Raw genomic sequence first — 23711 nt, 5'->3', positions numbered from 1 at the left:
CAAATTATTCTTGCTTCTCTCTGAACAGTTTCTATCTCAAGATTTAAACATATGATACCAATCACATGATTTTCAAAATACATATCATGTCTCTCTGGAGAACAAGCTATAAGAGTCACTGTTAGGCAAAATGATGACACTGTTAAAATGAAACTTTTTAAAAATAAATAAATAAATAAATAAATAAATTTATTCATTCATTCATTCATTTATGGCTGCGTTGGGTCCTCGTTGCTGTGTGTGGGCTTTCTCTAGTTGCGGCGAGCGGGGGCTACTCTTCGTTGCGGTGCATAAGCTTCTCATTGCAGTGGCTTCTCTTGTTGCAGTTCACGGGCTCCAGGCGCGCACGGGCTTCAGTAGTTGTGGCTCACAGGCTCTAGAGCGCAGGCTCAGTAGTTGTGGCACATGGGCGTAGCTGCTCTGCGGCATGTGGGATCTTCCTGGACCAGGACTCGAATCCATGACGCCTGGATTGGCAGGCGGGTTCTTAACCACTGCGTTAATACTTGACATAATATTCTCTAACATGTCTGTAACACAGAGAGAGGCCTTGTCCCTTTTAAGCACTTAACACATCCTACCTCATCATCGAGAACTGTCAAGTTATAAACTACTGTTCCTCTGCCAGGAGGAACAGTGATGTTCCCTTTAACTGGACTTAAATCTTCTTCAGGTGGGTTTGGGCCACCCTCTACCTGCAAGGAAACACAGTGCCATCAATAAACATGAAATATTTCAGAAGAATAAGAAAGCATTATTGTGATATCAGCTGATATATTTAGTTAAAAATGTTTTGCAAGAGGAATGATACTTTAAAAAAATTTTTAATAAATAAGTATATCCTGGTACTTCCACCAAAAAGAAAAAAAAGAAGAAGAATGATACTAACCTATATTAAGTTTGCTCTTCTAACTAACAGTCAAGGCCTGTAATATAATTACAGATCTTGACTATAATTACATTAAACTACATGGTTTCTAAGAGCTTTCTCTTTTTTTCTCAACCATACTATTAAACCTGAGAAAAAAACTTATACGTACTTTTTCTTGAGTGGAATGTACTCACAATTAGTGTATTCTCTTAAGTAAGGGAATCAAAGACCAATTCCACCACTGGCGGTGTAACCTTGGGCAAGGTATTTAATACACTCTGTCCAGCTTTTTCCTAACATGAGCGTAATAATGTCCACTTTCCAGGCTAGATATGAATATTTAATAAAATCATATTCCTTTTGAAAAGTACTTATTAAGTACTCTGTGTCTAACCCTCTTTTAGGTACTAAGGATATGGCAGGGAACAAGGCAAACTTTCTACCCACCAGGACCTTACATTTAATGAAAGGGAACAAATGGAAGATAAATAAATGTGTGTCCAATGATGGTAAGTACTATGGAGAAAAAATTTTAAAGGGCATGAGGGAGACTGAGTGCTGGGAAGAGCTGCAGTTTACATGCAGCGATAATCAGTGTAAAGCACTTAGAACAGTATATGGCAATATTAAGTGCTCCACAAATGTTAGCTGTAATTATTTCAACATAACAGAAGGCTCAAGAGCTAATAAAATAACTTCAGACATCCATAGAGAGTTGAAAACACTATAACCTGATGATGCCTTATCATTTCTACAGCCAATTTTCTTCCAAATTTTGGAGTACAACTGCTGTTAACACCATCCATTAAGTGTATTTTTTAAAATGGGGAATGTATATGGGGGAAGACTACATATTAAATAATTTTATATAAGCCTAAGGAACCCATGAGCATTTTAAAATTTTATATCCTTGAGAAGATTTATCATAAATGTTCTATGAATTTTACAGAATTAACATTATTATTATTAAATTTGTGGTTTATTATTATCCTGTAATCTAAAATGATATGTTGTGTTTCACGTAAGCACAGTACATCCAAGCAGCAAGGAAAACAGTTTTATATTAAACATGAAATTTACCAGATGATCAAAGTATTTACTTTTATTTTATTTCATTAAGAGTCATGTTTATTATACAAAGGACCTTGATTTTAAAATTACAGCCGTCTGGTATGAACTCTGAAGCGTTACCATTTAAAATGATTTCAGAGTAAACTTACCTCAAAAGTCACAGTGACCATCCCATAGGTTCCTTTTTCTCTGATGACAGTAAGAGGCACAGATTCATTTCTGCCCCGGGGTTCACGCACTGTGATTGAGAAAGGCTATTGGGAAGAGCAAAGACCATCAGGTGCTGATCAATCAGAGGCAGGAGCTCATGCAAACTGTTACGTTAGCAATCCTAATTTTCCACAGACAAATCAATCCACATTGTGCTCTAAAAATGTGGGGTTTCCTAGCATTCACTAACTGTAGCTAATAACGCTTAAAAGGTTAAAATAGGGCTTCCCTGGTGGCGCAGTGGTTGAGAATCTGCCTGCTAATGCAGGGGACACGGGTTCGAGCCCTGGTCTGGGAAGATCCCACATGCCGCGGAGCAACTGGGCCCGTGAGCCACAACTACTGAGCCTGCGCGACTGGAGCCTGTGCTGCGCAATAGGAGAGGCCGCGACAGTGAGAGGCCCGCGCACTGCGATGAAGAGTGGCCCCTGCTTGCCGCAACTGGAGAAAGCCCTCGCACAGAAACGAAGACCCAACACAGCCATAAATAAATAAATAAATATTTTAAAAATAAAAAAAAAAGGTTAAAATAATAGTATAAAGGGAACATAAAACTAGTCCGGCAAAAGATGTAGGTTCTTGTCCTGCTTCCAGCAACAAGTAGCTGCTCCGCTGAGGAATCTTAAAGGTTATCTCATTGAAAGATGATGAACTCAAATGCTCCCAGGGGCCCAGGAGGTCACAGAAATGAGTTGTGCCTCCAAACCAGGGCAGCTCATTGGGACTACAGTTCAGCCTTGCTCCCAACCACTGCTCCCTCCTCATTGGTCAGCTAGCCACTGAAAACAGACATCTGCTAATGACTTTTTTCAGGACATGATCATTGAGGGGAAGAAAAAGCCAGGGCTTCAAATGTTGCAAAGTGTTGGCATGGCAGGGCAGAAGAGATGAGTGAGCAGGTACACGCTAGCTAAGGCAGCAGGTGACACTAAGTCTCAGTATCCCCATCCATCAACAGGAATAGGAATGCCTGTCTCAAACAGTTGTGATGAGGTGTCAATGAGATAATTCACGTCTAAGTGCTTATCCTAGTACATGTCACATAGTGAGGACCCAGCAAATGTTGGCTATAATTGTTATCATCATCATCGTTACCTTCATCATCGATATAATCATTATCCAGTCTGGAAATCAAAGCCAGCCTATGTAGTAACGACTGTGAGCTCAACAGTTACTTAGTTTAATTTTAATCACACAGGGCAGGTGCCCAGTCATAGGCTTCCTGGCAGCTCTGAGACCACAACAGTCAGGGACCTAGAACCAATGCTAGAGACTAGGACTCACTCCCAGAGGCTAAGATATTTAATGTCAAAAGAAAGAAGGAAAGAAACCTTTAAACAAGTCAGTCTGAGGTGGGGGATGAAAGTTGGGAGTGAGTGTAGAGGAAAAGCAGTAGGGAGAAAAATTAAGCAATTAAGGGAGCCTGGTTCATAATTAACTAAAAATTCCATATCATTCAAATAGAAGCGATTGATTAATTGATTAATTATTAATTTTTGTAAATGTCGATATAATGGAAGTTACAAAACGTCTACTACCTTGGCATTATTCACATATCCATTTGAATAAAGATACTGCAACTATAATGGTCCTATTTATCTATAGCTCACCTTGTTTCAAAGATAATTCAAGGTGCTAAGAAAATGACATACAATACACCAACTGAAGTAGCAACCTAAATTGGAAAATAAATAAAAAGCTGGGGAGTGTCACATTACCTTTTATAATGGTAATTAGTAACATGATTCAAAAAGACTCCACACCAGGAAGTTTATTGTAGACTAAAACTTACTTGCAATATCCAATTTTACTTGAGATAAATTTTGTTTTATTTCAGAGCTGAAAACAATTTCTCTCAAGGGTGGGGGGACCTGTGTTGTGTGTTTTTTTCTAAAGAACAAAACCCTCTGAACATAGGACTGGCCAGGGACACAGGAATTTGGTGATAAAGGAGAAAAAAATGAACTGTTGAGCAAAACTGAGGAAGATGACATGGAGTTTTAACCTTCAAGAAATATTAATTAATAGGAAAATCTCAGGGTAGGGAATAAATATAGAATAACTATATTAAGAGCTATAACGTCTGCTATTCAATAGTAAGTTTTACTATAGGTTTTTTCAGTGTTTTTTCAATATATATATTTTTTCTTTAATTTTTATTTATTTATTTATTTATTTATTTAGGGCTGTGTTGGGTCTTCATTTCTGTGCGAGGGCTTTTCTCTAGTTGCGGCAAGTGGGGGCCACTCTTCATCGCAGTGCATGGGCCTCTCTCTATCGCGGCCTCTCTGGCTACGGAGCACAGGTTCCAGACGCGCAGGCTCAGTAATTGTGGCTCATGGGCCCAGTTGCTCCGCGGCATGTGGGATCTTCCCAGACCAGGGCTCAAACCCGTGTCCCCTGCATTAGCAGGCAGATTCTCAACCACTGCGCCACCAGGGAAGCCCTCAATATATTTTTCTTGTCTCGAATCACTCCAAACTTTCAGAGGAGGCTAACAGACAATGCTCTTTGAAGTGCCAGTTGGGGACATCAAGCACAAGGAACTGTGTTACAACATCTGCTACAGACTGAACGTTCGTGTCCCCCCCAAAATTCATGTTCAAATCCTAACCCCCAAAGTGATGTTATTAGGAGTTGGGGCCTTTGGGAGGGGAGTAGGTCATGAGGGCTCTGCCCTCATGAATGGGATTAGTATCCTTATAAAAGAGACCCCAGAGACCTCTCTTGCCCCTTCCACCACATGAAAACACAGCAAAAAGACAGCTGTCTATGAACCAGGAAGTCAGCCCGCACCAAACACCAAATCTGCTAAAGCCCTGATCTTGGACTTCTCAGCCTCCATAACTGTAAGAAATAAATTTCTGTTGTTTTTAAGCCACCCGGTCTATGGTATTTTGTTATAGCAGACCAAACTGACAAAGACAACATCTGAGTTAGAGACCACCAGAGGAGGTAACAAATGAGTCAGGTGAAATGATCAGCAGAAAGAGATTAGGGCAAGAGATGACCATGATCATAGGGGTCCCCCCATTTCGTAGAAATCTTAGGTAAAACAAAAGGACAGTCTACAGAATGTGGAATACAGACGGAGTTAGAGCAAATTTTATTTATGTATCAAAAGACAGGATGATTCTAGGTAGCATAGAAAGTAATCAAAAAATTTAATAGACTATTATCTAAGCAACCACAATATTAATCAAATTATAACCGTACCATATTAAATGAAATAATTCCAAATGCATTGTCATTTGACAATATTGTCACAGTAACAGTCCTTGGCCATCCAAGCTTCACATTTGCTGAAGGTTTCTAAAATAAAAGCCCAAAGTAAATTAAGAAATTAAACATAAGAGGAAAAAAAAGATTATTTTAAAAGGATTTTGGTCTTTACATAATCATTCAGAATATGAATAAAAATACAAGTATATTTTTAATGCACAGATTAAGAAAATATATTAAAACTAAGTCAACATGGTTAAGTTCCAAACAAGAATTCTTCAAAAGAGTTTTGAAAACCATTAATCACTATTAAAATATAAATTGTTATAACTATAAATAATCACTGGCTAGCAATATATTCTAATTTCATTACTAATATAACAGACAATTAAGTAACAGTATGAAATTCTATTCATATGTGATTTTTTCTTACACTATATAGAAGGTGCTGAAACTTAAGAATTAGTTATTCTATAAATCATAGAACCAAATTAAAGCTAAACTATTAAAGCAATTTTTCTAATAAATATGGGAAGAGTTTGCTACATTTCTATTAATATTCAATAGCAGCATAAAGAAATACGAAAAAAGAGTGTCTTACAAAAGTAAAACATGACCGCTTCAAGTGCCATTTTCACAAAAATTTTAATCACACCAACCCAGTCATTCTAAAAAAATTCTCAATTCACTTCAGAAAAATTAACTAGAGCAGTGTTAGCCGTCACTGCCTCAGCCATAAAGGACAATTAAACCTTAGGCTAGTCAAGCATTTTTCCCAGGGGCGCTCCAAATTTATTCTAAGGCACAGGGACCTCCCACTGCCAAGCCTGCTTTTTGTACCCTTCTCCTTTGAACTCAGAAGTCACGGTCATTCTTTGTGCATCTGGTAGCAGAAGAGGGATAAAAGAGAAAAGGGCCAAAGGGAAGACAAGGTTTTCCTGAGCATCTGTCATGGCAATTCCTAAATAAGCTGAATTAATCCAAAAACTAGCTGTAGAATCTTCTAAACAAGATTGTCTGAGGAATAACCAGACCGTGGAATTGCCGAAGAGATTGTCAGTTCTGGCTTCTATGAAAACCACCACCAGGCACTTAAGTTGGCTCATCTCTAGAGAAAATTATTTTTAAGCGTTGTAAGATTTTTATGAGTTTAAGCTTACCTGGGAAAAAAGGACTTACCTGTAAAGTTAGGTGAAAAATAAAAGTTTCATCCGGCTCCGGTAAGTCATCATCACATACTGCTATGTACACTGTCCTATTCGTTTCTCCAACAGGTATAAAAGCTGCAGCATATGTGTCAAAAAAGTCACCGGTGTCATCTCCATACAGCTATCAAATGCAAAACATAGACAGTTCTTACATAACACAGTGTTAGGACAAGCAAAATTGATGCTAATTAGAGCAATCAACAGGCAAAAAAAACATGAATCATCAAATGACACTGATGTTTATAAACAGGATGTGGAAAAACAAAACAAATATCTAACAACTAATAAAAATCACCTTAAAAAAAGCATTATAAGAAGAAATGATTCTACATAAAAACATTTGTTTACGCTCTAGAAGGTAAAGGAATCATTACATAGAAAAGTAATAATTATATAGGAAAGTAATGATGTGAAATTTTTTTCTCCGTCTCTTGATTGATCTGAAGTGGATTACAGCAAACCTAACAGGGAAGACAAATTGTAGCTAAAACTCTCCCAAAGAAGAGGTGTAAGTAGCCTGCCAAAATATATCAGGAAAATCAGTTATTTCCCTATCAGTCTTAAAGAAACTACTCTTTCCAAAACTTTAAACCTGAAGTTTTATTTATATTCTCCCACAACACCAATAAGGACCCAATTCTTTTAGCATACCAATTTATTAGTCATTATAAATTTTTCCTCAAAACTTTTTAATACCTCATTCTGTAACATCAGCATTGCTAAGATTCTCAAGGGAGCAATAATTATGAAATTATAATGGAGCAACTTCTTGTGCAAATCCAAATGAGATTTCTTCTGCCAAAGAACCAAAAATGAATAACTTAGCTACTAGAAAAAAACATGATTTAGTATAAACTAAAAATGAAGGATGTCTATAGGGATATTGTAGTCAATTTCTAGTTCTCATTTACAAAATAAAGTTAGTTTTAAATACCTGAAAAATCCAAGTAAGTTGTTAAGGGTGTTGGAAAACTTGTTTTCATACCTTAATATAAAAAGTGACACAAAAAAAGTGGCACAGTCTTTTTAGAAAGCATTAAATATCAAGAGACACTGATACAAATAAAGAGAAAAACCACAGTAATCCAACCAAAAAAATCATTTAACAATCCAAAATATACAAAAATTGATATGTATGCAAACAGTTTCATCAGAGCAATATTTACAACAGCAAAAATTGGAAGCAAGCTCTATGAAAAACTGCTGAGAAATGATTGGGAAATGATGACCCCACCATCAAGGAAAGTTGTGAATACGACAGAGCAACCTGAAAAAATTATTAGGATATGATCAAAATTATATGTAAAAAGTTATCAAATATAATATATACTCAAACTAAAAATAAATTCAATAAATATATATACATGTCATAAATTAAAAACTAAAAGCAATGCACAAAATTATAATACTGGGTTTCTTTCATAGATAGTTTTTCTTCTTTGTCTCTTTTTACAGTGATTCCCAATGTGACGATTTAACCTATTGTTTAAAAACTTATTTTTTAAAATAAAAATTCCAAGTAGTTTGGGCCTCAAATATATCAATGTCCTTAGTGGTCATATGACATGATTTTCTGGTTAAACACAAACACAAATACATGTACATATAATCTATCTACTAACTAAACTGTGTGCAAGATAGAGCAATAGTTTAACAAATTCCATCTAACTGCTACTTAATATACTTAATTTCTCCCAAAAAAGGAGCTCTCTGACATAAGAAGCGTTTTTTTTTAATTGCCATTTCTCTACATTTAAATATTTCACATATTTTCTCTAAGCCACCTGATACTAAGTAATAAATCCAAGCAGAGATAACGAGAATCCAAGTTATCCAAAATAAAATGTTCTTTTACTTAGAAATACTTCTTCATATCTTGGGGTTTTATTTGTTTTAAAATAAACATATGAACATTTAAAAATAATCAGCCTATATCTTTAAAATACTATATCTTTACTGTCAAATGCACATGCTACCTTAGAGCACTCTATAAACTTCTAACAGATATAAAAGGAATAAATCGTTTATCTGCAAATTGTTTATCATAATGGAACTACTCAATCTCAAAGAGTTAAAAAATTCTTATCACTGAAACTAAGACATTTCCTATCTATTTCCATAAAAACAGAACTACTGTCATTTCTTACCGATACAATTGCAGTGACATTTGCTGGGTCTCCTATCCTTTCAATGACAAGACGAATAACTGTTGTACTTGTTTCATTAACTACAAATTCTGTTTGTCCAGCAAACCTTATTTCTGTTTCTCCAAACACAAAAGGGATGAATAAAGCTGAGAGAAGATTTACTAATAAAGATGCAGAGGGCATCCCTATAGGGGAAAAAAAAAAAAAGATTTTGTTCACAAAATATATCCAATATATTTTCATTACGTTGCATTACCTACAGATAAGAATGAAGAGTTAGTAAGCAACTAAGACATAAAAATCCATCAAATATTAAGCCATCCAATTCAAATGTGTGATCACAGAAGTAAGTCAAAAATCACAACCCTCTTCTGCGGTACTGTTTACTATCCATAAGTACTTTTTGTTATTTAACTTACATATTAACATAATAGTTATAACTTGCCTTAAACTTATTTATTAAATTTAGTTTATTAAAAAATTTGTCCCTCCAGGGCTTCCCTAGTGGCGCAGTGGTTAAGAATCCACCTGCCAATGCAGGGGACATGGGTTCAAGTCTTAGTCCGGGAAGATTCCACATGCCGTGGAGCAACTAAGCCCGTGCACCACAACTATTGAGCCTGCGCTCTAGAGCCCGTGCTCTGCAACAAGAGAAGCCACGACAATGAGAAGCCCGTGCACCACAACGAAGAGTGGCCCCCGCTCACCGCAACTAGAGAAAGCCCGCGTGCAGCAACACAGACCCAACACAGCCAAAAATAAAAACAAATTAATTAATTAATTTAAAAAAGAATAATCTTTAAAAAAAAAAAGTCCCTCCAATTTATTCTAAGTAAAACCTAAGCAGCAACATGAAAGTTGAATTAAAGCCCATCTTCCCCCAAATCAAACCGTAAAATACAAGCCAAAACTAAAAATTACCAAATGGATTGATAACCTTAATGGGACATTATTTATTTGATGATTATACAAATATGAGCAAACTCTTGGAACTGTTACATAAAGCAGTTGAAGCTAAAAGTTTGTATCTTGTTTGTATCTACTTTTCCCATAGTTTTGTCTTGAGAATGCTTTTTAAAATTTTTTAGTTATTTCAAGGAAATGCTAATCCTTTCAAAGAACACGTCAATTTCCAGGACTTAAATTTCTCCCATTTTACTAACTAAAATACTAATATCACTTCTTAGAAAATGTCCATGTTGCTTTAAAACTAAGGAAATTTGGCAAAGTGTTTCTTTCTTTTCCATAACTCTTATAGTTTTCTTAGTACAATGTGTGTGTTTATGAGTCTTCAATATTGTTCCTACTTTTAACACTGTGTAATTCAAGTGTTTTCAAAAGCATAACAGTGCAGTGGCCTCTTGAAAGAGCTGCTATTTTGTAATGTAGATGTACCTCTAAAAATGTGAACAATTTATCTCACGGATCATGAAGATTCCAAAGGATTATGTGATCAGTCACACGAACGTAACAAGTTCATGCGTTTTAAAGAAGAGTTGCATTATGTACTCTATGAGCCAAAATGCTTCCTATTAATCTTTACCTTGGTCAAGATGTAATAAAATTTTCATGTATCTGGTATTTCCACATGGCGAAACATGGCTTTCTATTTAGGAACTACCACATAAACGAGCTCTTGATATATTTTAGGGTTAAAATGCAATTTTCTCAGTCGAGTGTATTCAAACAATGCAGTCTGGGATTGCCTAATGATGTCTCACATGTTTATGGCTGCAAAATCCATAGACAGGGATGCAGAGTTCAGATAGAGTCCAGGAAACAGACGTAGACCAACAGGGACAGAGATTCTGGAGCACTGAGGCATTTTTTACACCTGTGCCTTCTCTCTTAGAAAGCTGCCATGGGGCTAAGGGACTTGGGAGAAGAAATAAAATAGTTCTCCCTCACCAACTCTTCCTCGACTTCTAAGCCAGGAGTGTGTACTGAGAGAGAAGGAAAGAAAAAAGATGAAAGAGAAGGAAAACAGGAGAAAGCCTAGGTAAGGCGGGAAACTGGGAGCTCTGGGCTAAACCAGAGACAACTGAAGATCTTTTGTGGAATTCTAAAGCCAGGATGATGTTACATCTCACTTATGACAAATAGTGGGAAAGAAAGAAACTAGGGACAAGAAAGAGAATACAGGATGGAGGGGTGAGGAGGTAGCAAGCCAGGCCTTGGATGTGTAAGAAAAAGACAACTTTGGTCTGTTGCAATTTTGAAAGAAAAATCTCAATTCCTTGAACATGAGATGTAATAGAACCGTGAGCTAAGAGAAATAAGATGACACCTGAAGTTCTAAGTAAGAAAAAGTGAGTTATAGCATGAGAAGGGCAAATCATGTATGACTGGGAACATAAGTTCCCAAAATCTGTCATGCATAACAATCACCTCCAACATTTGTTAAAATGCTGATTTGCAAACCCAGAAATTCTGATCCAGTGAGTTTAGGGTGGGCCCAGGAATCTGCATTTAACAGACAGCCCTATCGATTCTAATACAACTGGTCCTTGGGACACCCTTTTAAATACATTATCCAAGAGTGTGAGAAATTATGAGGGACCTGTCTTGGAGGAGACATGAAATAGATCACATTTGTAGCTTTAAGTTAATTACTGAATTTTTCAATGCAATACGCTTGAACTTACTGCAGACGTCCTCATATATTTTTCTACATATTACTATATAGCATTTTAAGATTCCATATATCCTGAAGAAAAAAATGTCATGACCTATAGAACGTAATCATAACAGCAAATGCTTATATAGTGTTGTTCTATGTACTTTATACACAATAACACAATTAATCTTCACAACATCTCTGTGAAGAAGGTGCTAGTATCATTAACCCTATTCTATAGCTCAGGGAACTAAGGCACAGACAGAGTAGTTAACACAGGCAGTGTTACTTGGCTAAGTAAGTGGCTATGCAGGATTTGAACCCAGGAGTCTACCTCCAGACTCTCTACCCATAACCACACTAGACTGCCTCTTACACGTTATTCCTACAAATCACACATCTCTCTGCCTTTAATAACATGGTAGGTAATTTATGCTACATGTTTCCAACCATTCTACTATTTTAAACTCATGCGCAACAACCAAAACTACCATAAAATTGCATACTTAACGCATCTCCTAAAAGTCTGCACCTTATTATTCTGAGAAACATGAAATTTATTTAACTAAAACTATGGTTCTCTTGACTACTTTAAATATTTAACATCTTTTAATGTCAGGACCAATGAGCTCAAATGGTGCATTCCTGCAGTCTCCCCGGCAATTAGATCTTGTGGTTAAGTCAGTAAACTCATTTTAAATTGACTCACATCAGTGAGTTTTGAGATTATGCAAAATGAACAAACAAGCATCACTGGAAGTGCCTCCAATTCTGTGACATCATTGATAATTGAATCTCCTCTGCTTTCATCTTTTCAACTTGTAAGAAAAGTTGTTGAGGCAAAGTTGGCATTCAATAGAAGTTAGAAGATGAAGCAAAAGCTTTGAAAGTGAAGTTCCCATTAGAAGACAGGCATAATTACACAAATGCTGAATAGTTTCTTTTTTAGGGTAACTAGGTACATTTTCCTCTATCATACTAAAAATCTAGTCTTTGGAATTCCCTTTATTAAACTCAGAAAACTAGGCATTAGTAACTGACACAACACATAAGGCTTACGTCTATTTCAGGTCACTTTTCTCTTATTAGATTTAATGAATGTTTTACATGACCCACAAGACCACCTATTTTAAACGTCTCTATAAAATGAATTTCAAACCACATATGTTTAAAGATCATTATGTGCTTAATTCATATTCTGTCACAATTGTGAAAGAATAATTTTAGCTTCACTGAATCATTCCTCTGCTCTGCAATGGCATGATATTCCAACATTCAAATCCTCTCATTTCCAGCTATCATCCATGTTACCCTCACACCTCCCACTCCTGCTCAGCATGATTCAAAAAAAAAAAAAAAAAAAATGAAAATTGTTCCTGCCAGTAGATCTCTTATCTCTTAATCAATCTCTTATTGTGTTAAAACAATATGAGATTTAGGTTACTTTCTTACTTATTTCCTGGATTATACTATGAAGTTTCCATAGAGTCCTGATAGCATGCAGACACAAAGTCTCAGGTTCTTGCATTTTAGTAATCATATTCAGCCTATAGAACAAGTCACCTAATTCTACAAAAAATACTTCAAAACTAAAATCAGGAATATATTAGAACAGCTCTAACAATGCAAACTGGTTGCTTTCAGAAGAGCAGCTTACAGTTTGGTATAACATCTGTATACTGAGTGCCTACTATACATTGTATAACACCTGTGCTAATCACTGAGGACACAAAGACCCACAAGAGATGGCCCTTGGTTCCAGGATACCCACAGGGATGGGCAAAGGATTTAGATCAGGACATCAAAGCCAACAAGACACAATTCTGATGAAATAATGCCATTTGCAGCAACATGGATGAACCTGGAGATTATCACACAAGTGAAGTAAGTCAGACAGAGAAAGACAAATATCATATGATATCACTTATATGTGTAATCTAAAAAAAACCAATGATACAAATGAACTTATTTACAAAACAGAAACAGACTCACAGACTTAGAAAACAAACTTACGGTTACCCAAGGGGAAAGGCTGGGGTGGGGGTGGGGGGCAGGATAAATTAGGAGTTTGGGATTAACATATACACACTACTATATATAACATAGATAACCAACAAGGACCTACTTTATAGCACAGGGAACTCTGCTCAATATTCTGTAATAACCTAAATGGGAAAAGAACTTGAAAAAGAATAGATATATGTATATGTATAACTGAATCACTTTGCTGTACACCTGAAACTAACACAACCTTGTAAATCAACTATAGTCCAATATAAAATTTAAAAAAAATTTTTAAAAGACAATTCTGAGACTTTTGCTTAAGCATAAAGATGCAGATTCCCTCTACTGCTGGATTCAGGATCATGTTGATTGGGGCCAGTTTTCTATGAAGTGTGAAAATGAAGCCAACACAGCCAAAGACAGATCTAAGAGGTGGAGAAGAGCCAAGTCTTGATAATCAAGCTCAGGTTACTGAATCCAGTTTTACCCTTGCCTTTTCAGTTGCTGAGGCAATAAATTACATTTTCTGCTATAGCCAGCTTGGTTTGGATATTCGGTCACTTCCAGCATCAATATTTATCCATTAAATTCAAACCTGTGGGCTTCCCTGGTGGCGCAGTGGTTGAGAATCCGCCTGCCAATGCAGGGGACACGGGTTCGAGCCCTGGTCTGGGAGGATCCCACATGCCACGGAGCAACTAGGCCCGTGAGCCACAATTACTGAGCCTGCGCATCTGGAGCCTGTGCTCCGCAACAAGAGAGGCCACGATAGTGAGAGGCCCGCGCACCGCGATGAAGAGTGGCCCCCGCTTGCCACAACTGGAGAAAGCCCTCGCACAGAAACGAAGACCCAACACAGCCATAAATAAATAAATAAATAAATAAATAAATATTTAAAAAAAAAAAAAAAATTCAAACCTGTGACATTGTGAACTCATGTTAGGATATTCCAAGTGGAAGATCCCTCCTGCTCTCCTCTCACACTCAACAGCCACAGTCTTTTCTAAAGATTTGTGAAAGGACACCACACCAGCTATCTTTCCTGTTCTCATGCAATTATTACCACCATCTACAATATTATCCCCTCCACCTTGAAATGGACAATTACTAGTGAGGAAATTTAGGACATGTAGACAAACCAAAAATGCTTTCACAATAGAACAAAGCAGGACAGGAGTATACCACACTGATTCAGAAAAAGTTAATGCCCTTCTGATTGTCCTAAGGAACCCCAATATCATGCTTCTTCAAATTAGCCAGGCATTAATTCCTTTCTCTTGCTTTTTTCCCTTAATGCCTAGCTCTTCTTCCCTTCTGAAAATCTACTGGTGTTGCTAATTTCATTCCTCACTTGCATTACTTAGCACAGAAACATACTAAATTTCATTTATTAAAAAATACCTGCTCCCACAATATGTTATAATAATCACTGAATTCTAAATTCTGTTCATCTAGGATATTACCTTCCTCCCATCTTGCCTCTTATTAATAGGTACCTCAGGAAAGGTAGCAAGTATACTATATTTTGAGTAAATGGGAATAGTCTTCTACCTTAAGTTTCGATAAGTCTGTAGAAACAAAATAGAATAAAATATATAAATGAGAATCAGGACCCAATAGATGACAATGTAAAGAAAAACAGGAAAATTCAACTGATTTTGCTGATTTTGAAGTAATCAACTTTCATACATAACCTTTCATCAATGTGAAAGTTAACTTGGTCTTTTTAAGTTTCACAATAAAAACTGTACAACCTCTGTGAATGACAGGACAAGGTGAAAAGACAAACATTACTAGTGATGAATTGAAGAGATACATTGACCATTCAGCTTCAGCTGTTGCCTTGTCAATGCCATAGCAAGCATCTTCCCACGGTGTGACCACCAGGTAACTCATACTGAAAATATGATCCTAATGGAGCAAGGTTTTCAAGTTTAGAATTACTTGAATTCTATTACATTTACTAAAGAGCATTCTAAAACTATAGAATTACTCCTGTGGAACAAGAGAAGTTTCATCATTCATATCATCAATTATTCAGCCTCTAAGAATTCTTAATTTGTGTTACTGGTATTTGGCGAGTACTACAAAAAATTGGCCGTTTCCTTCTTCCATACCAAAATAGAATTTAAATGTGCAACTTTCAAAAGCAAAATAATTTAATGTTACAAATTGAGGAAATGCTAAATATTTTTAAATGATAAAGGGAGGGACTTCCCTGGTTGCGCAATGGTTAAGAATCTGCCTGCCAATGCAGGGGAAACGGATTCAAGCCCTGGTCCGGGAGGATCCACGTGCCGCGGAGCAACTAGGCCCGTGCGCCACAACTACTGAGCCTGCGCTCTAGAGCCCGCGAGCCACAACTGCTGAGCCCGCATGCCACAACTAGCCCGTACGCCTAGACCCCGTACTCCACCACAAGAGAAGCCACCGCAATGAGAAGCCCGTGCACCACATGAAGAGCAGCCCCTGCTGGCCGCAACTAGAGAAAGCCCACGCACAGCAAAGAAGACCCAACGCAGCCAAATAAATAAATAAATCTTAAAAAAAAAAAAAATGATAAAGGGAATAGTCTCATAGTTATTCAGACTATAAATGATGTTTCTTACCTTTATTTTTTATTTTTTACTTACTTTACAATTTTAAGGAATATATTTTTAGTCATCTTTAACATATGTAGAGGTAGTACAATATTAAAAAGGAACAAAAATTAAACAATAAAAAGTCAGTCTCCCTCACTCCAGCCCCCACCAGCCAAATGCTTCTTCTACCCATAGTCCATTACAGTTATCAATGTCGTCTGTCTCTCATGAGAGAATCTATTATACACGTATTAAAATGTATGTCTAGGGACTTCCCTGGCAGTCCAGTGGTTAAGACCTCACCTTCCAATGGAGGGGATGCAGGTTCGATCCCTGGTTGGGGAGCTAAGATCCCATATGCCTCCTCGTGGCCAAAAAACCAGAAAAATAAAAACAGAAGATATATTGTAACAAATTCAATAAAGACTTTAAAAAAAAATGGTCCACATCAAAAAAAAAAAAAAATGTACGTCTATAGGAGAAAATGCCTGCAACGAATTCTGTTTTCTTCTACATACAGACTACAGGAATCAACACATTTTTTCAAGACAGTGGTTAATAGAGAGGTAAATACTAGGCTTCGATGTAGACATTCATGATGGGAACATATTTATTGTCTCAACTACATCCCCATCAATATTGTAGATCTCATCAATAAAATGATGGTTTCCACTGACTTTTACTATACCTATCAATTCACCCTCTAGGGAACAGTAGACACAAATCTGGAAACCTGCACTTTCCTATATCACACATTATCAAACCTACATTAATTAAGACCTACATTAAGCATGATCTCTACACCTGAAACACAAGAGCCATCTTGAGATCCCCTTTTACATCATCCTAGGATTCCCTTTGATTCTTCCCTGTGTTTGATCTCCTGTTTGCTGATTCCATGTTTTCCTCTTTTTTGTTTTACTTGGTTTATTCCCTTGTTTTGATGGAGAACATCCTCCAGTAACTTCCCAAGAAAGGGTGTGTAGAGATAAATGTTTTAGGTCTTGCATATTAGAAATTACTGTAATATTAATCTTCCACTTAATATGTTCACTGGGTATAGAACTTTAGGTAAAAACAGTTTTCTTTCATTATTTTGAAAGCCTTGTTCCATTGTTTTCAATGGAACAGTGTTGCTGTTAAGAAATCCAAAATCATTCTGATTCTGAAGTATTATATCTGTTTGCATATTTGTGTCATCCCCTCTCTGGAATGTTCTCCTCTTTGTCCAAAAGTGTTATGAAATTGCAGAGGATTTTTCTTGGAATCGGTTTATTTTTGTCCATTTGGCTAAGCACTCAGTCAGTTCCTTTCAATCTGACACACATCCTACAGACTTGGAAATTTTTCTTATATTATTTCACAATGATTTATCCTCCTTCCATTTTCACTGTTCTTTCATCCTGAAACTCCTATTATTTGATAATGGTATTCTCTAACCCTATGATTTTCTAATCTTTAATTCTCTCTAATTTCCAATCCTTTGATTTCTGACCTCTCAGAGAATTTAATTCATCATTAAATTTCAATTCTACTAATTTTTTTTAATTTATGCCACTGTGTTTTCAATTTATAAGAATTTAGTGGTATCCTGTTCTTCTTCCTTTAACCTCTTTTACCTTTCAGAAAATACTTATTTTTTTAAATTTTCTATTCTCTTTATAGTCTCTGTTACCTCCAAGTTGCTTTGGTATTTACTCTGGAATCTATCTTCTATGTAAAATTTCTTCATTATCCACGAGATCACGTACTCTCATTTTCATAAGTCACCAAATAAGCATATCACAAAAACCATTCAAGCTGCTCATGTCTGGATTACAAATGCCCATCAAGGAAAAAGGATGAACAGTGTAGAGATGCTTCAGTTCTAGAGCACACATGCGGAGCTCTCGAAGATTATGGATTTCAATTGTGCTCTCTCAACGCCACTTTGGCAAAACGCAAAATGAAAGATTCACTATACTAAATCCTTTGAGACAAACTCAGAAGCGATAAATTAAGTCAAGATATGTTCACGCAGCCACCAAATCTGAGTGTGCGAAAGGCAGCTCTGTCAAGGAGAAGTTAAGACACACTTGCCTTTCTGCACCTTTGAAACACAAGGATCCTGTGTCTAAAGGAAGGTTTCTTGAGCCACCATTAGATGGCACCCCTCCATCTTCCAAAACAATCTATAAACCATTTCTCAAATTATGAAAAGAGGTTATAAGAATTTAAAGACAGATTTTTGCCACCATAACTCTCTACAAATACAATTTTTAATTCTTCATAGAACTCAAAGACAAAAGTCACAAGAGTAATTTTTTGAAATTAAGATCTCACTATTAGAGCTCTAATAGTTCTAGTCTTTCCTCTGAGATTCAGTATTAACCTAAAGAAAAAAGGTGGGGAAAGGTTCTCTCAGCCACTTTGTGTGAGTTTCCTTCTATTCTGTACCTAGTTATTGAATATCATCTGTTTTTACTGAGCATGTAGGTGCTTGTATTTTCTAAATGAATTATTTGCACTCATGGCAGGTAAGGGAGAGAGCTTCATGATATAAACCCAGAGGTTTCAACCCAAAGAAGCCTAGAGATGTGTGTTTTTTAGTCTAAACTGTGTTTACAAAATAACACAAAGAATTTTTGCCAAGATCAAATGTGAATATTTTGCATTTTAAAAAATGGATTTCTAGACTATTTTGAAAAATTACAGAACTGGCAAATCTGAGTCCACATTTTTACATGACATCAATTGGCTGGATCTGTCCAGCAGCTGTTATTTAGACAGACAATTTGCTCTCCAGTACCCTGCCAATGTCTCCTCAGACTAGGGTCAAAGAGGAAAGTAAAATATTTCTTCTATTTATGCCAATCAAAGGTAGAAAAACAAGCACAAGTGTGTGCCCACACATACATATGGATACACACACTCACACACTTTGCAGACTGCCTCCCTGCAGTTTCAGGAATTTGATTTTATAAGACAACGGGAAAGCATTCCTGTTATACCTGAAGATCCTGCTATAGATGCTATGAAGCCTGTAGCTGGACACGGCCAAGGCCTCTGGGGGTACTGAGCCCACAGATGCCTCTAAAGCAGGAGGTAAGTACCGGCTCTGGAGTCAGACATGGGCTCTACTCTAGTCTCAACCATCTTCCCAGCTGGGTGACTTTGGACAAATCAATTCACTTCTCTGGGCCTCAAGTTCCCTCAACTGTTAAAGGGAGGAAAAAAGAACAGCTACAGCACTGGGGTAGTTGTCAGGTTCAGTGGAAGGAATTCATCCCAGCATGCCACCAAGTGCCAGATTCCAGGCTCTAGGCCTTCAACGTCCATATGGTCAAGAGACCAAAGGAAATAGAATGGGTATCCTAGACTGCCCGTGTAAAGACCATCCTCCCACCCACCAACCCTCACAGCAGCAACATTAGAATAAAAGGAGGATGTCTGTGGTAAATGCAAATGTTGAGAACCTAGGAAAGTTCAAAAAGCACAATGAAAACCCATCAGGTTCTAACTTCAAGGTCAGAAGGGGAATGAACTGCAACATGGTATTTGAAGAACAAAATAGTGGGGTTCCTGATGTTCCCGGATGACCTGCAAAACTTGAACCAGAGTATCAGCTACCTCTACAACACTGTACCTGGCATGGGAAGCACAGGTAGAAGGGAGGTCTGGGAACGTGGGAAATGCCCACCCTCCTGGTCCAACCTATCAACCCAGAAAGAGAGTACTTTTCAGAGTTAGAAGAATGGGTTTGTATTCTATCTGTAGTAAAGTGAGATTCTTCCTGAGGAAAAAAAAAAAAAGGGTAGAAAGACAGAAGACAGACCAAGAGGCCCTGAAGGTGTGTTGAGGTCAAAACCCCTGCCACAACCGCTTTGTGCCAGAGCCCAGTGATATCTTCAGGCTTAAACACTACACACTTTTAACCACCTGGCTTCTGCTGGGTCATCACCATGACTTTATATCATGATTTCATAAATAAATATTTATCATTTTCATAATGAAATAGAAAAACAAAACACATAATTTAACTAATTAAAGTCAATACTTTATTCTTATTTTCTTTAATTTTTACCGAATGTCTTTTTTCTGTTCCAGGATCTCATCCAGGGTACCATGTTACATTTAGTGGTCATGTTTTCTTAGGCTCCTCTTGGCTGTGACAGTTTCTCAGACTTTTCTTATTTATTTATTTTTTTTTTAAAGTTACTTATTTATTTATTTATTTTTGGCTGTGTTGGGTCTTCGCTTCTGTGCGAGGGCTCTCTCCAGTTGTGGCGAGCGGGGGCCACTCTTCATCATGGTGCGCGGGCCTCTCACCATCGCGGCCTCTCTTGTTGCGGAGCACAGGCTCCAGACGCACAGGCTCAGTAATATGGCTCACGGGCCCAGTTGCTCCGCGGCACGTGGGATCCTCCCAGACCAGGGCTCGAACCCGTGTCCCCTGCATTGGCAGGCAGACTCTCAACAACTGCACCACCAGGGAAGCCCCTTATTTTTGATGACCTTGGCAGTTTTGAAAAGTACTGGCCAGGTATTTTGTAGAATGTTCTTCAACTGAAATTCATCTGATGACTTTCTCATGATTAGACTGGGGTCATGGGGAAGACTTCAGACATAGTGACACTCTCCTCACATCGTGTCCAAGGTACATTCTATCAAAATGACATCACTGTTGCTGCTGCCCTTGATCACCTGACTGAGATACTATTTGTCAGATTCTCCACTGCAAAGTTACTGGCCCCTGCCTCTGCCCCTTTCCATACTATACTCTTTGGAAGGATGTCACTATGTGCAGCCAACTACGCTTTTATTTTTTTAAGCTTCTTATTGCTTTCCTTTAAATCAAACAAGTTCAACTTCCTTTCATCCATCCATCCACTTATTAAAAACTATATCAAGCATCAAAACATCTTCTAGATACAGTAGTGTAACTCTGTAATAACTTGTCTATGGAATCTAATTGAAAGATGCAGATACTTCCATATGTATCCTTGGAAGATATGTACCTTTCAGGGATACATATGGAAGTCTAATAGAAAGAATAAAATATAGGGTCATTATGAAGATATGTTGCCAAATAGTTGGTTAATTAGCAATTTCAGATTTTGCTCCTCAATTTCTTTGAAGTTATATGTGCATAAGCTTATTACTGCTTCTGTTAATAAAACTCTTGAGCTACTTCAGGCAGTCACTTAACCTTGTGAGTCTACTTCCTCATCTGTAAAATGAAGTAGTAAGTCTACTGACTTTATCTGGCTAATTTGACCTTGGATTTATTTACCAAGTCCACAAATTTTCTGTTTTTGAATTCACCTATTTTTTCTTTAATCTTTATCAATTCCTCTATCCTGACTGGTTTATTATAGTATTTTTTTAAGATTCATAAATTTAAAATTATTTTAGTTTTCATTACTCCTTAGCCTCTACTGCTATGGTTTTGCTCCAAGAATAGCTATGACTGCATCTCATAGGTTTTGATAAGCTAAGTTTTTGCTGTTATGATATTCTAAAAATTTTGTTACTGCAGATATTAGTTCCTCGGTAAAACAAGGATTATTTAGAAGAGCTGGGTTTTCTCTTGTTTCCAAGCAGAAGGGAGGTTTTTAAAAATTTATTATCATTTTTACTTTTGTTTTAATAAAAAGTAGGCTTTTATTTAATTTTGTTCATAACATTCTGTTTTCTGTTAATCTCTTTCACTTATTAAGTATGAAACAAAACTGAATTGTGCGAGCTAAACAATATATGGGGAAAAAACAAGAAAAAGGGGGGGAAAAGCCCTTAGTTCTTTGGTCTCACCAAAATTTTGTTAAGGTAAAGTAAATAGCTTCTTTAAAGTAACTACACTGCCTAAATATGTAACGTTCAGATGAATTAGGTAAAATGATAGAAAATCACCTACGGTCCAGATGAGTAATTCCTCTTTCCCATTTGTAAGGTATTACATGCCATGCAATCTGTTATAACTGCCAGGAGTCCTCTTCTAATTTAAACAAATTTAGATACCCAACCCCTTCAATTAGCAATTTTCAAATTTTCCATAGGGCCTCAAGAACTGTTCAAAATTTTAATGTTAAAACAAAACTAATTTGAAACCAAAATGTCTGAACACCTTCTACTCTTCCTTCAACTTCCATAGTCCTCAGCAACTTTGAAACTTGTAAAACTTAAGACTGGATTACAAACATTTCCATCCCAAAAAGTTTGAAGCCAATGACCTTTCAATATTAAATTTCTCCATCTGTCTCACACACACTGAACTTGTGAGAAATAGATTTAATGTCACCTCAGTATGCTACCATGTTTTGTCGATATACTTGTATCTCTAAGGGAAATCACTGAGATTAACCTTCTCACACTGTCCAATTACACAGACTGGTTTACAAATAAAAAGCATCATGATAAAGCCAAAAATCCATTTTGATAAATCTCTACAACACTTTGTAGATAACAAAAGTATCCCTATCAAGCAGGTCAAAACTTCCAGATGCTAAAATACTCTTCACTGAACTTACTGTATACTGTTAAGCACCTCCGGAAGTGCCACTAACTCCAGAGTAAACTCATTTCAGGCTGGATTTTGACTAATGTTCTGATAGATGTTATTAACGTTATAAAATCTATCAGAGCATCATTTCAAAATTCTATGTCAAAGTTTGAAATTTTTCCAGTTCAGGGAAAGCCCAGGAGTTTATCATTAATAGATCATTGAGATGGGTCTGAGCTGTATAAAACATTTTGAAAGATCTTCTGATTTTTCATTATAAATAACATATTTGTTAGGTTTGATTTAAACTCATCTTTACAGAAAAGTAAATGCCTAATAACTATATTGACTTGACTCTTTCTTGCTTTCATAAACATGCTTGGTAACTGTATCTGTGCTTTTCTCAAAGCATTCTTTCTAACTCATCTAATTTTTTTCTTTTCTTACCTTAAATTTCCACTCTTTTGGGCCTTTCATGGCCATGATCCACTGCCTACACGTATTCCAAAATTAAATATTTCTCTTCTTTCTTCCTCTTAAAGGATATAGTGTTTGTTGTTTGAAATGTAGCCCAAACTCTACTTCAGCACTATGCTGGGCATTGGGAGAATGACAGAGTTAGATCTGATTAAAATTTTCTTACAGCTATGATATAATGAAAATTATTAATTCCTTGGAATCCTTAGTATGTAATAAGTATGAACTAGTCCAAAACAACCATGGTGCAAATATGTCACCATGCCATTATTTCTCCAAATTAAATTAAATCCTACTCAAGGCTCATGCATCATGCTAAAAGGAAATCCAGTTTTACCTCTTGGAGGCTCTTTACTTGCATGCTCCAAGAATTCGAGTGGATTATGCATTCCTAAAAAAGCTCTGGTGTCTCCCAGACTCGAGTGCTCCAGCTGCCACTGAGCCTCAGAACCCCGTACCCTGTCTGAACCTGGCCCTCCTCCATCTGCCTGGACCTGCTGCCTCAGGCTGTGGCCCTCGTGCCACACTGCTCCCAGCTCCCAGCACAGGTCAGCACCACCTTTCAGAGGAGGGCCACTGCACGGACTGTACCACTTCTTCAGCTCACAGAGTCCCTAACCAGCTCCCTCCAGCAACAGAGTTTACTGTCAAGTCCTCTCAAGACCTTAGTCTTTTCGTTCATGCACACAAGTTTGAAAGAGCTCAAAGGAAACCCATGTGCGGCACGTGGACCCTACTGCTGTACCGTGGCTGTGTCTAACATTCATTCATCACTCAACAACATTCAAAAAATACTTACTGAGTCTCTACTATGTGCCAGGCAT

The 23711-nt window shown here is 37.0% G+C and overlaps 1 protein-coding gene across 1 annotated transcript in view; it reads right to left on the bottom strand.

The window, feature by feature from the left end:
- The window catches only part of ADGRV1 (adhesion G protein-coupled receptor V1), a 540475-nt gene that overhangs the window by 511816 nt on the left and 4948 nt on the right, over positions 1 to 23711 (bottom strand). Inside the window, exons 2-7 of the mRNA XM_057540356.1 lie at positions 23225 to 23446; positions 8730 to 8914; positions 6554 to 6703; positions 5369 to 5464; positions 2092 to 2196; positions 582 to 695 (exon numbers count right to left, since the gene is read on the bottom strand). Coding sequence (XP_057396339.1) covers positions 582 to 695; positions 2092 to 2196; positions 5369 to 5464; positions 6554 to 6703; positions 8730 to 8914; positions 23225 to 23446 — 872 coding nt within the window. The remainder of the gene's footprint in view (positions 1 to 581; positions 696 to 2091; positions 2197 to 5368; positions 5465 to 6553; positions 6704 to 8729; positions 8915 to 23224; positions 23447 to 23711) is intronic.

The sequence above is a fragment of the Balaenoptera acutorostrata genome, chromosome 2, assembly GCF_949987535.1.
Source record: "Balaenoptera acutorostrata chromosome 2, mBalAcu1.1, whole genome shotgun sequence".
NCBI classification, from domain to species: domain Eukaryota; kingdom Metazoa; phylum Chordata; class Mammalia; order Artiodactyla; family Balaenopteridae; genus Balaenoptera; species Balaenoptera acutorostrata.
Note: the sequence above shows the minus strand (reverse complement) of the source record. Positions and strands in the feature narration are given on the sequence as shown.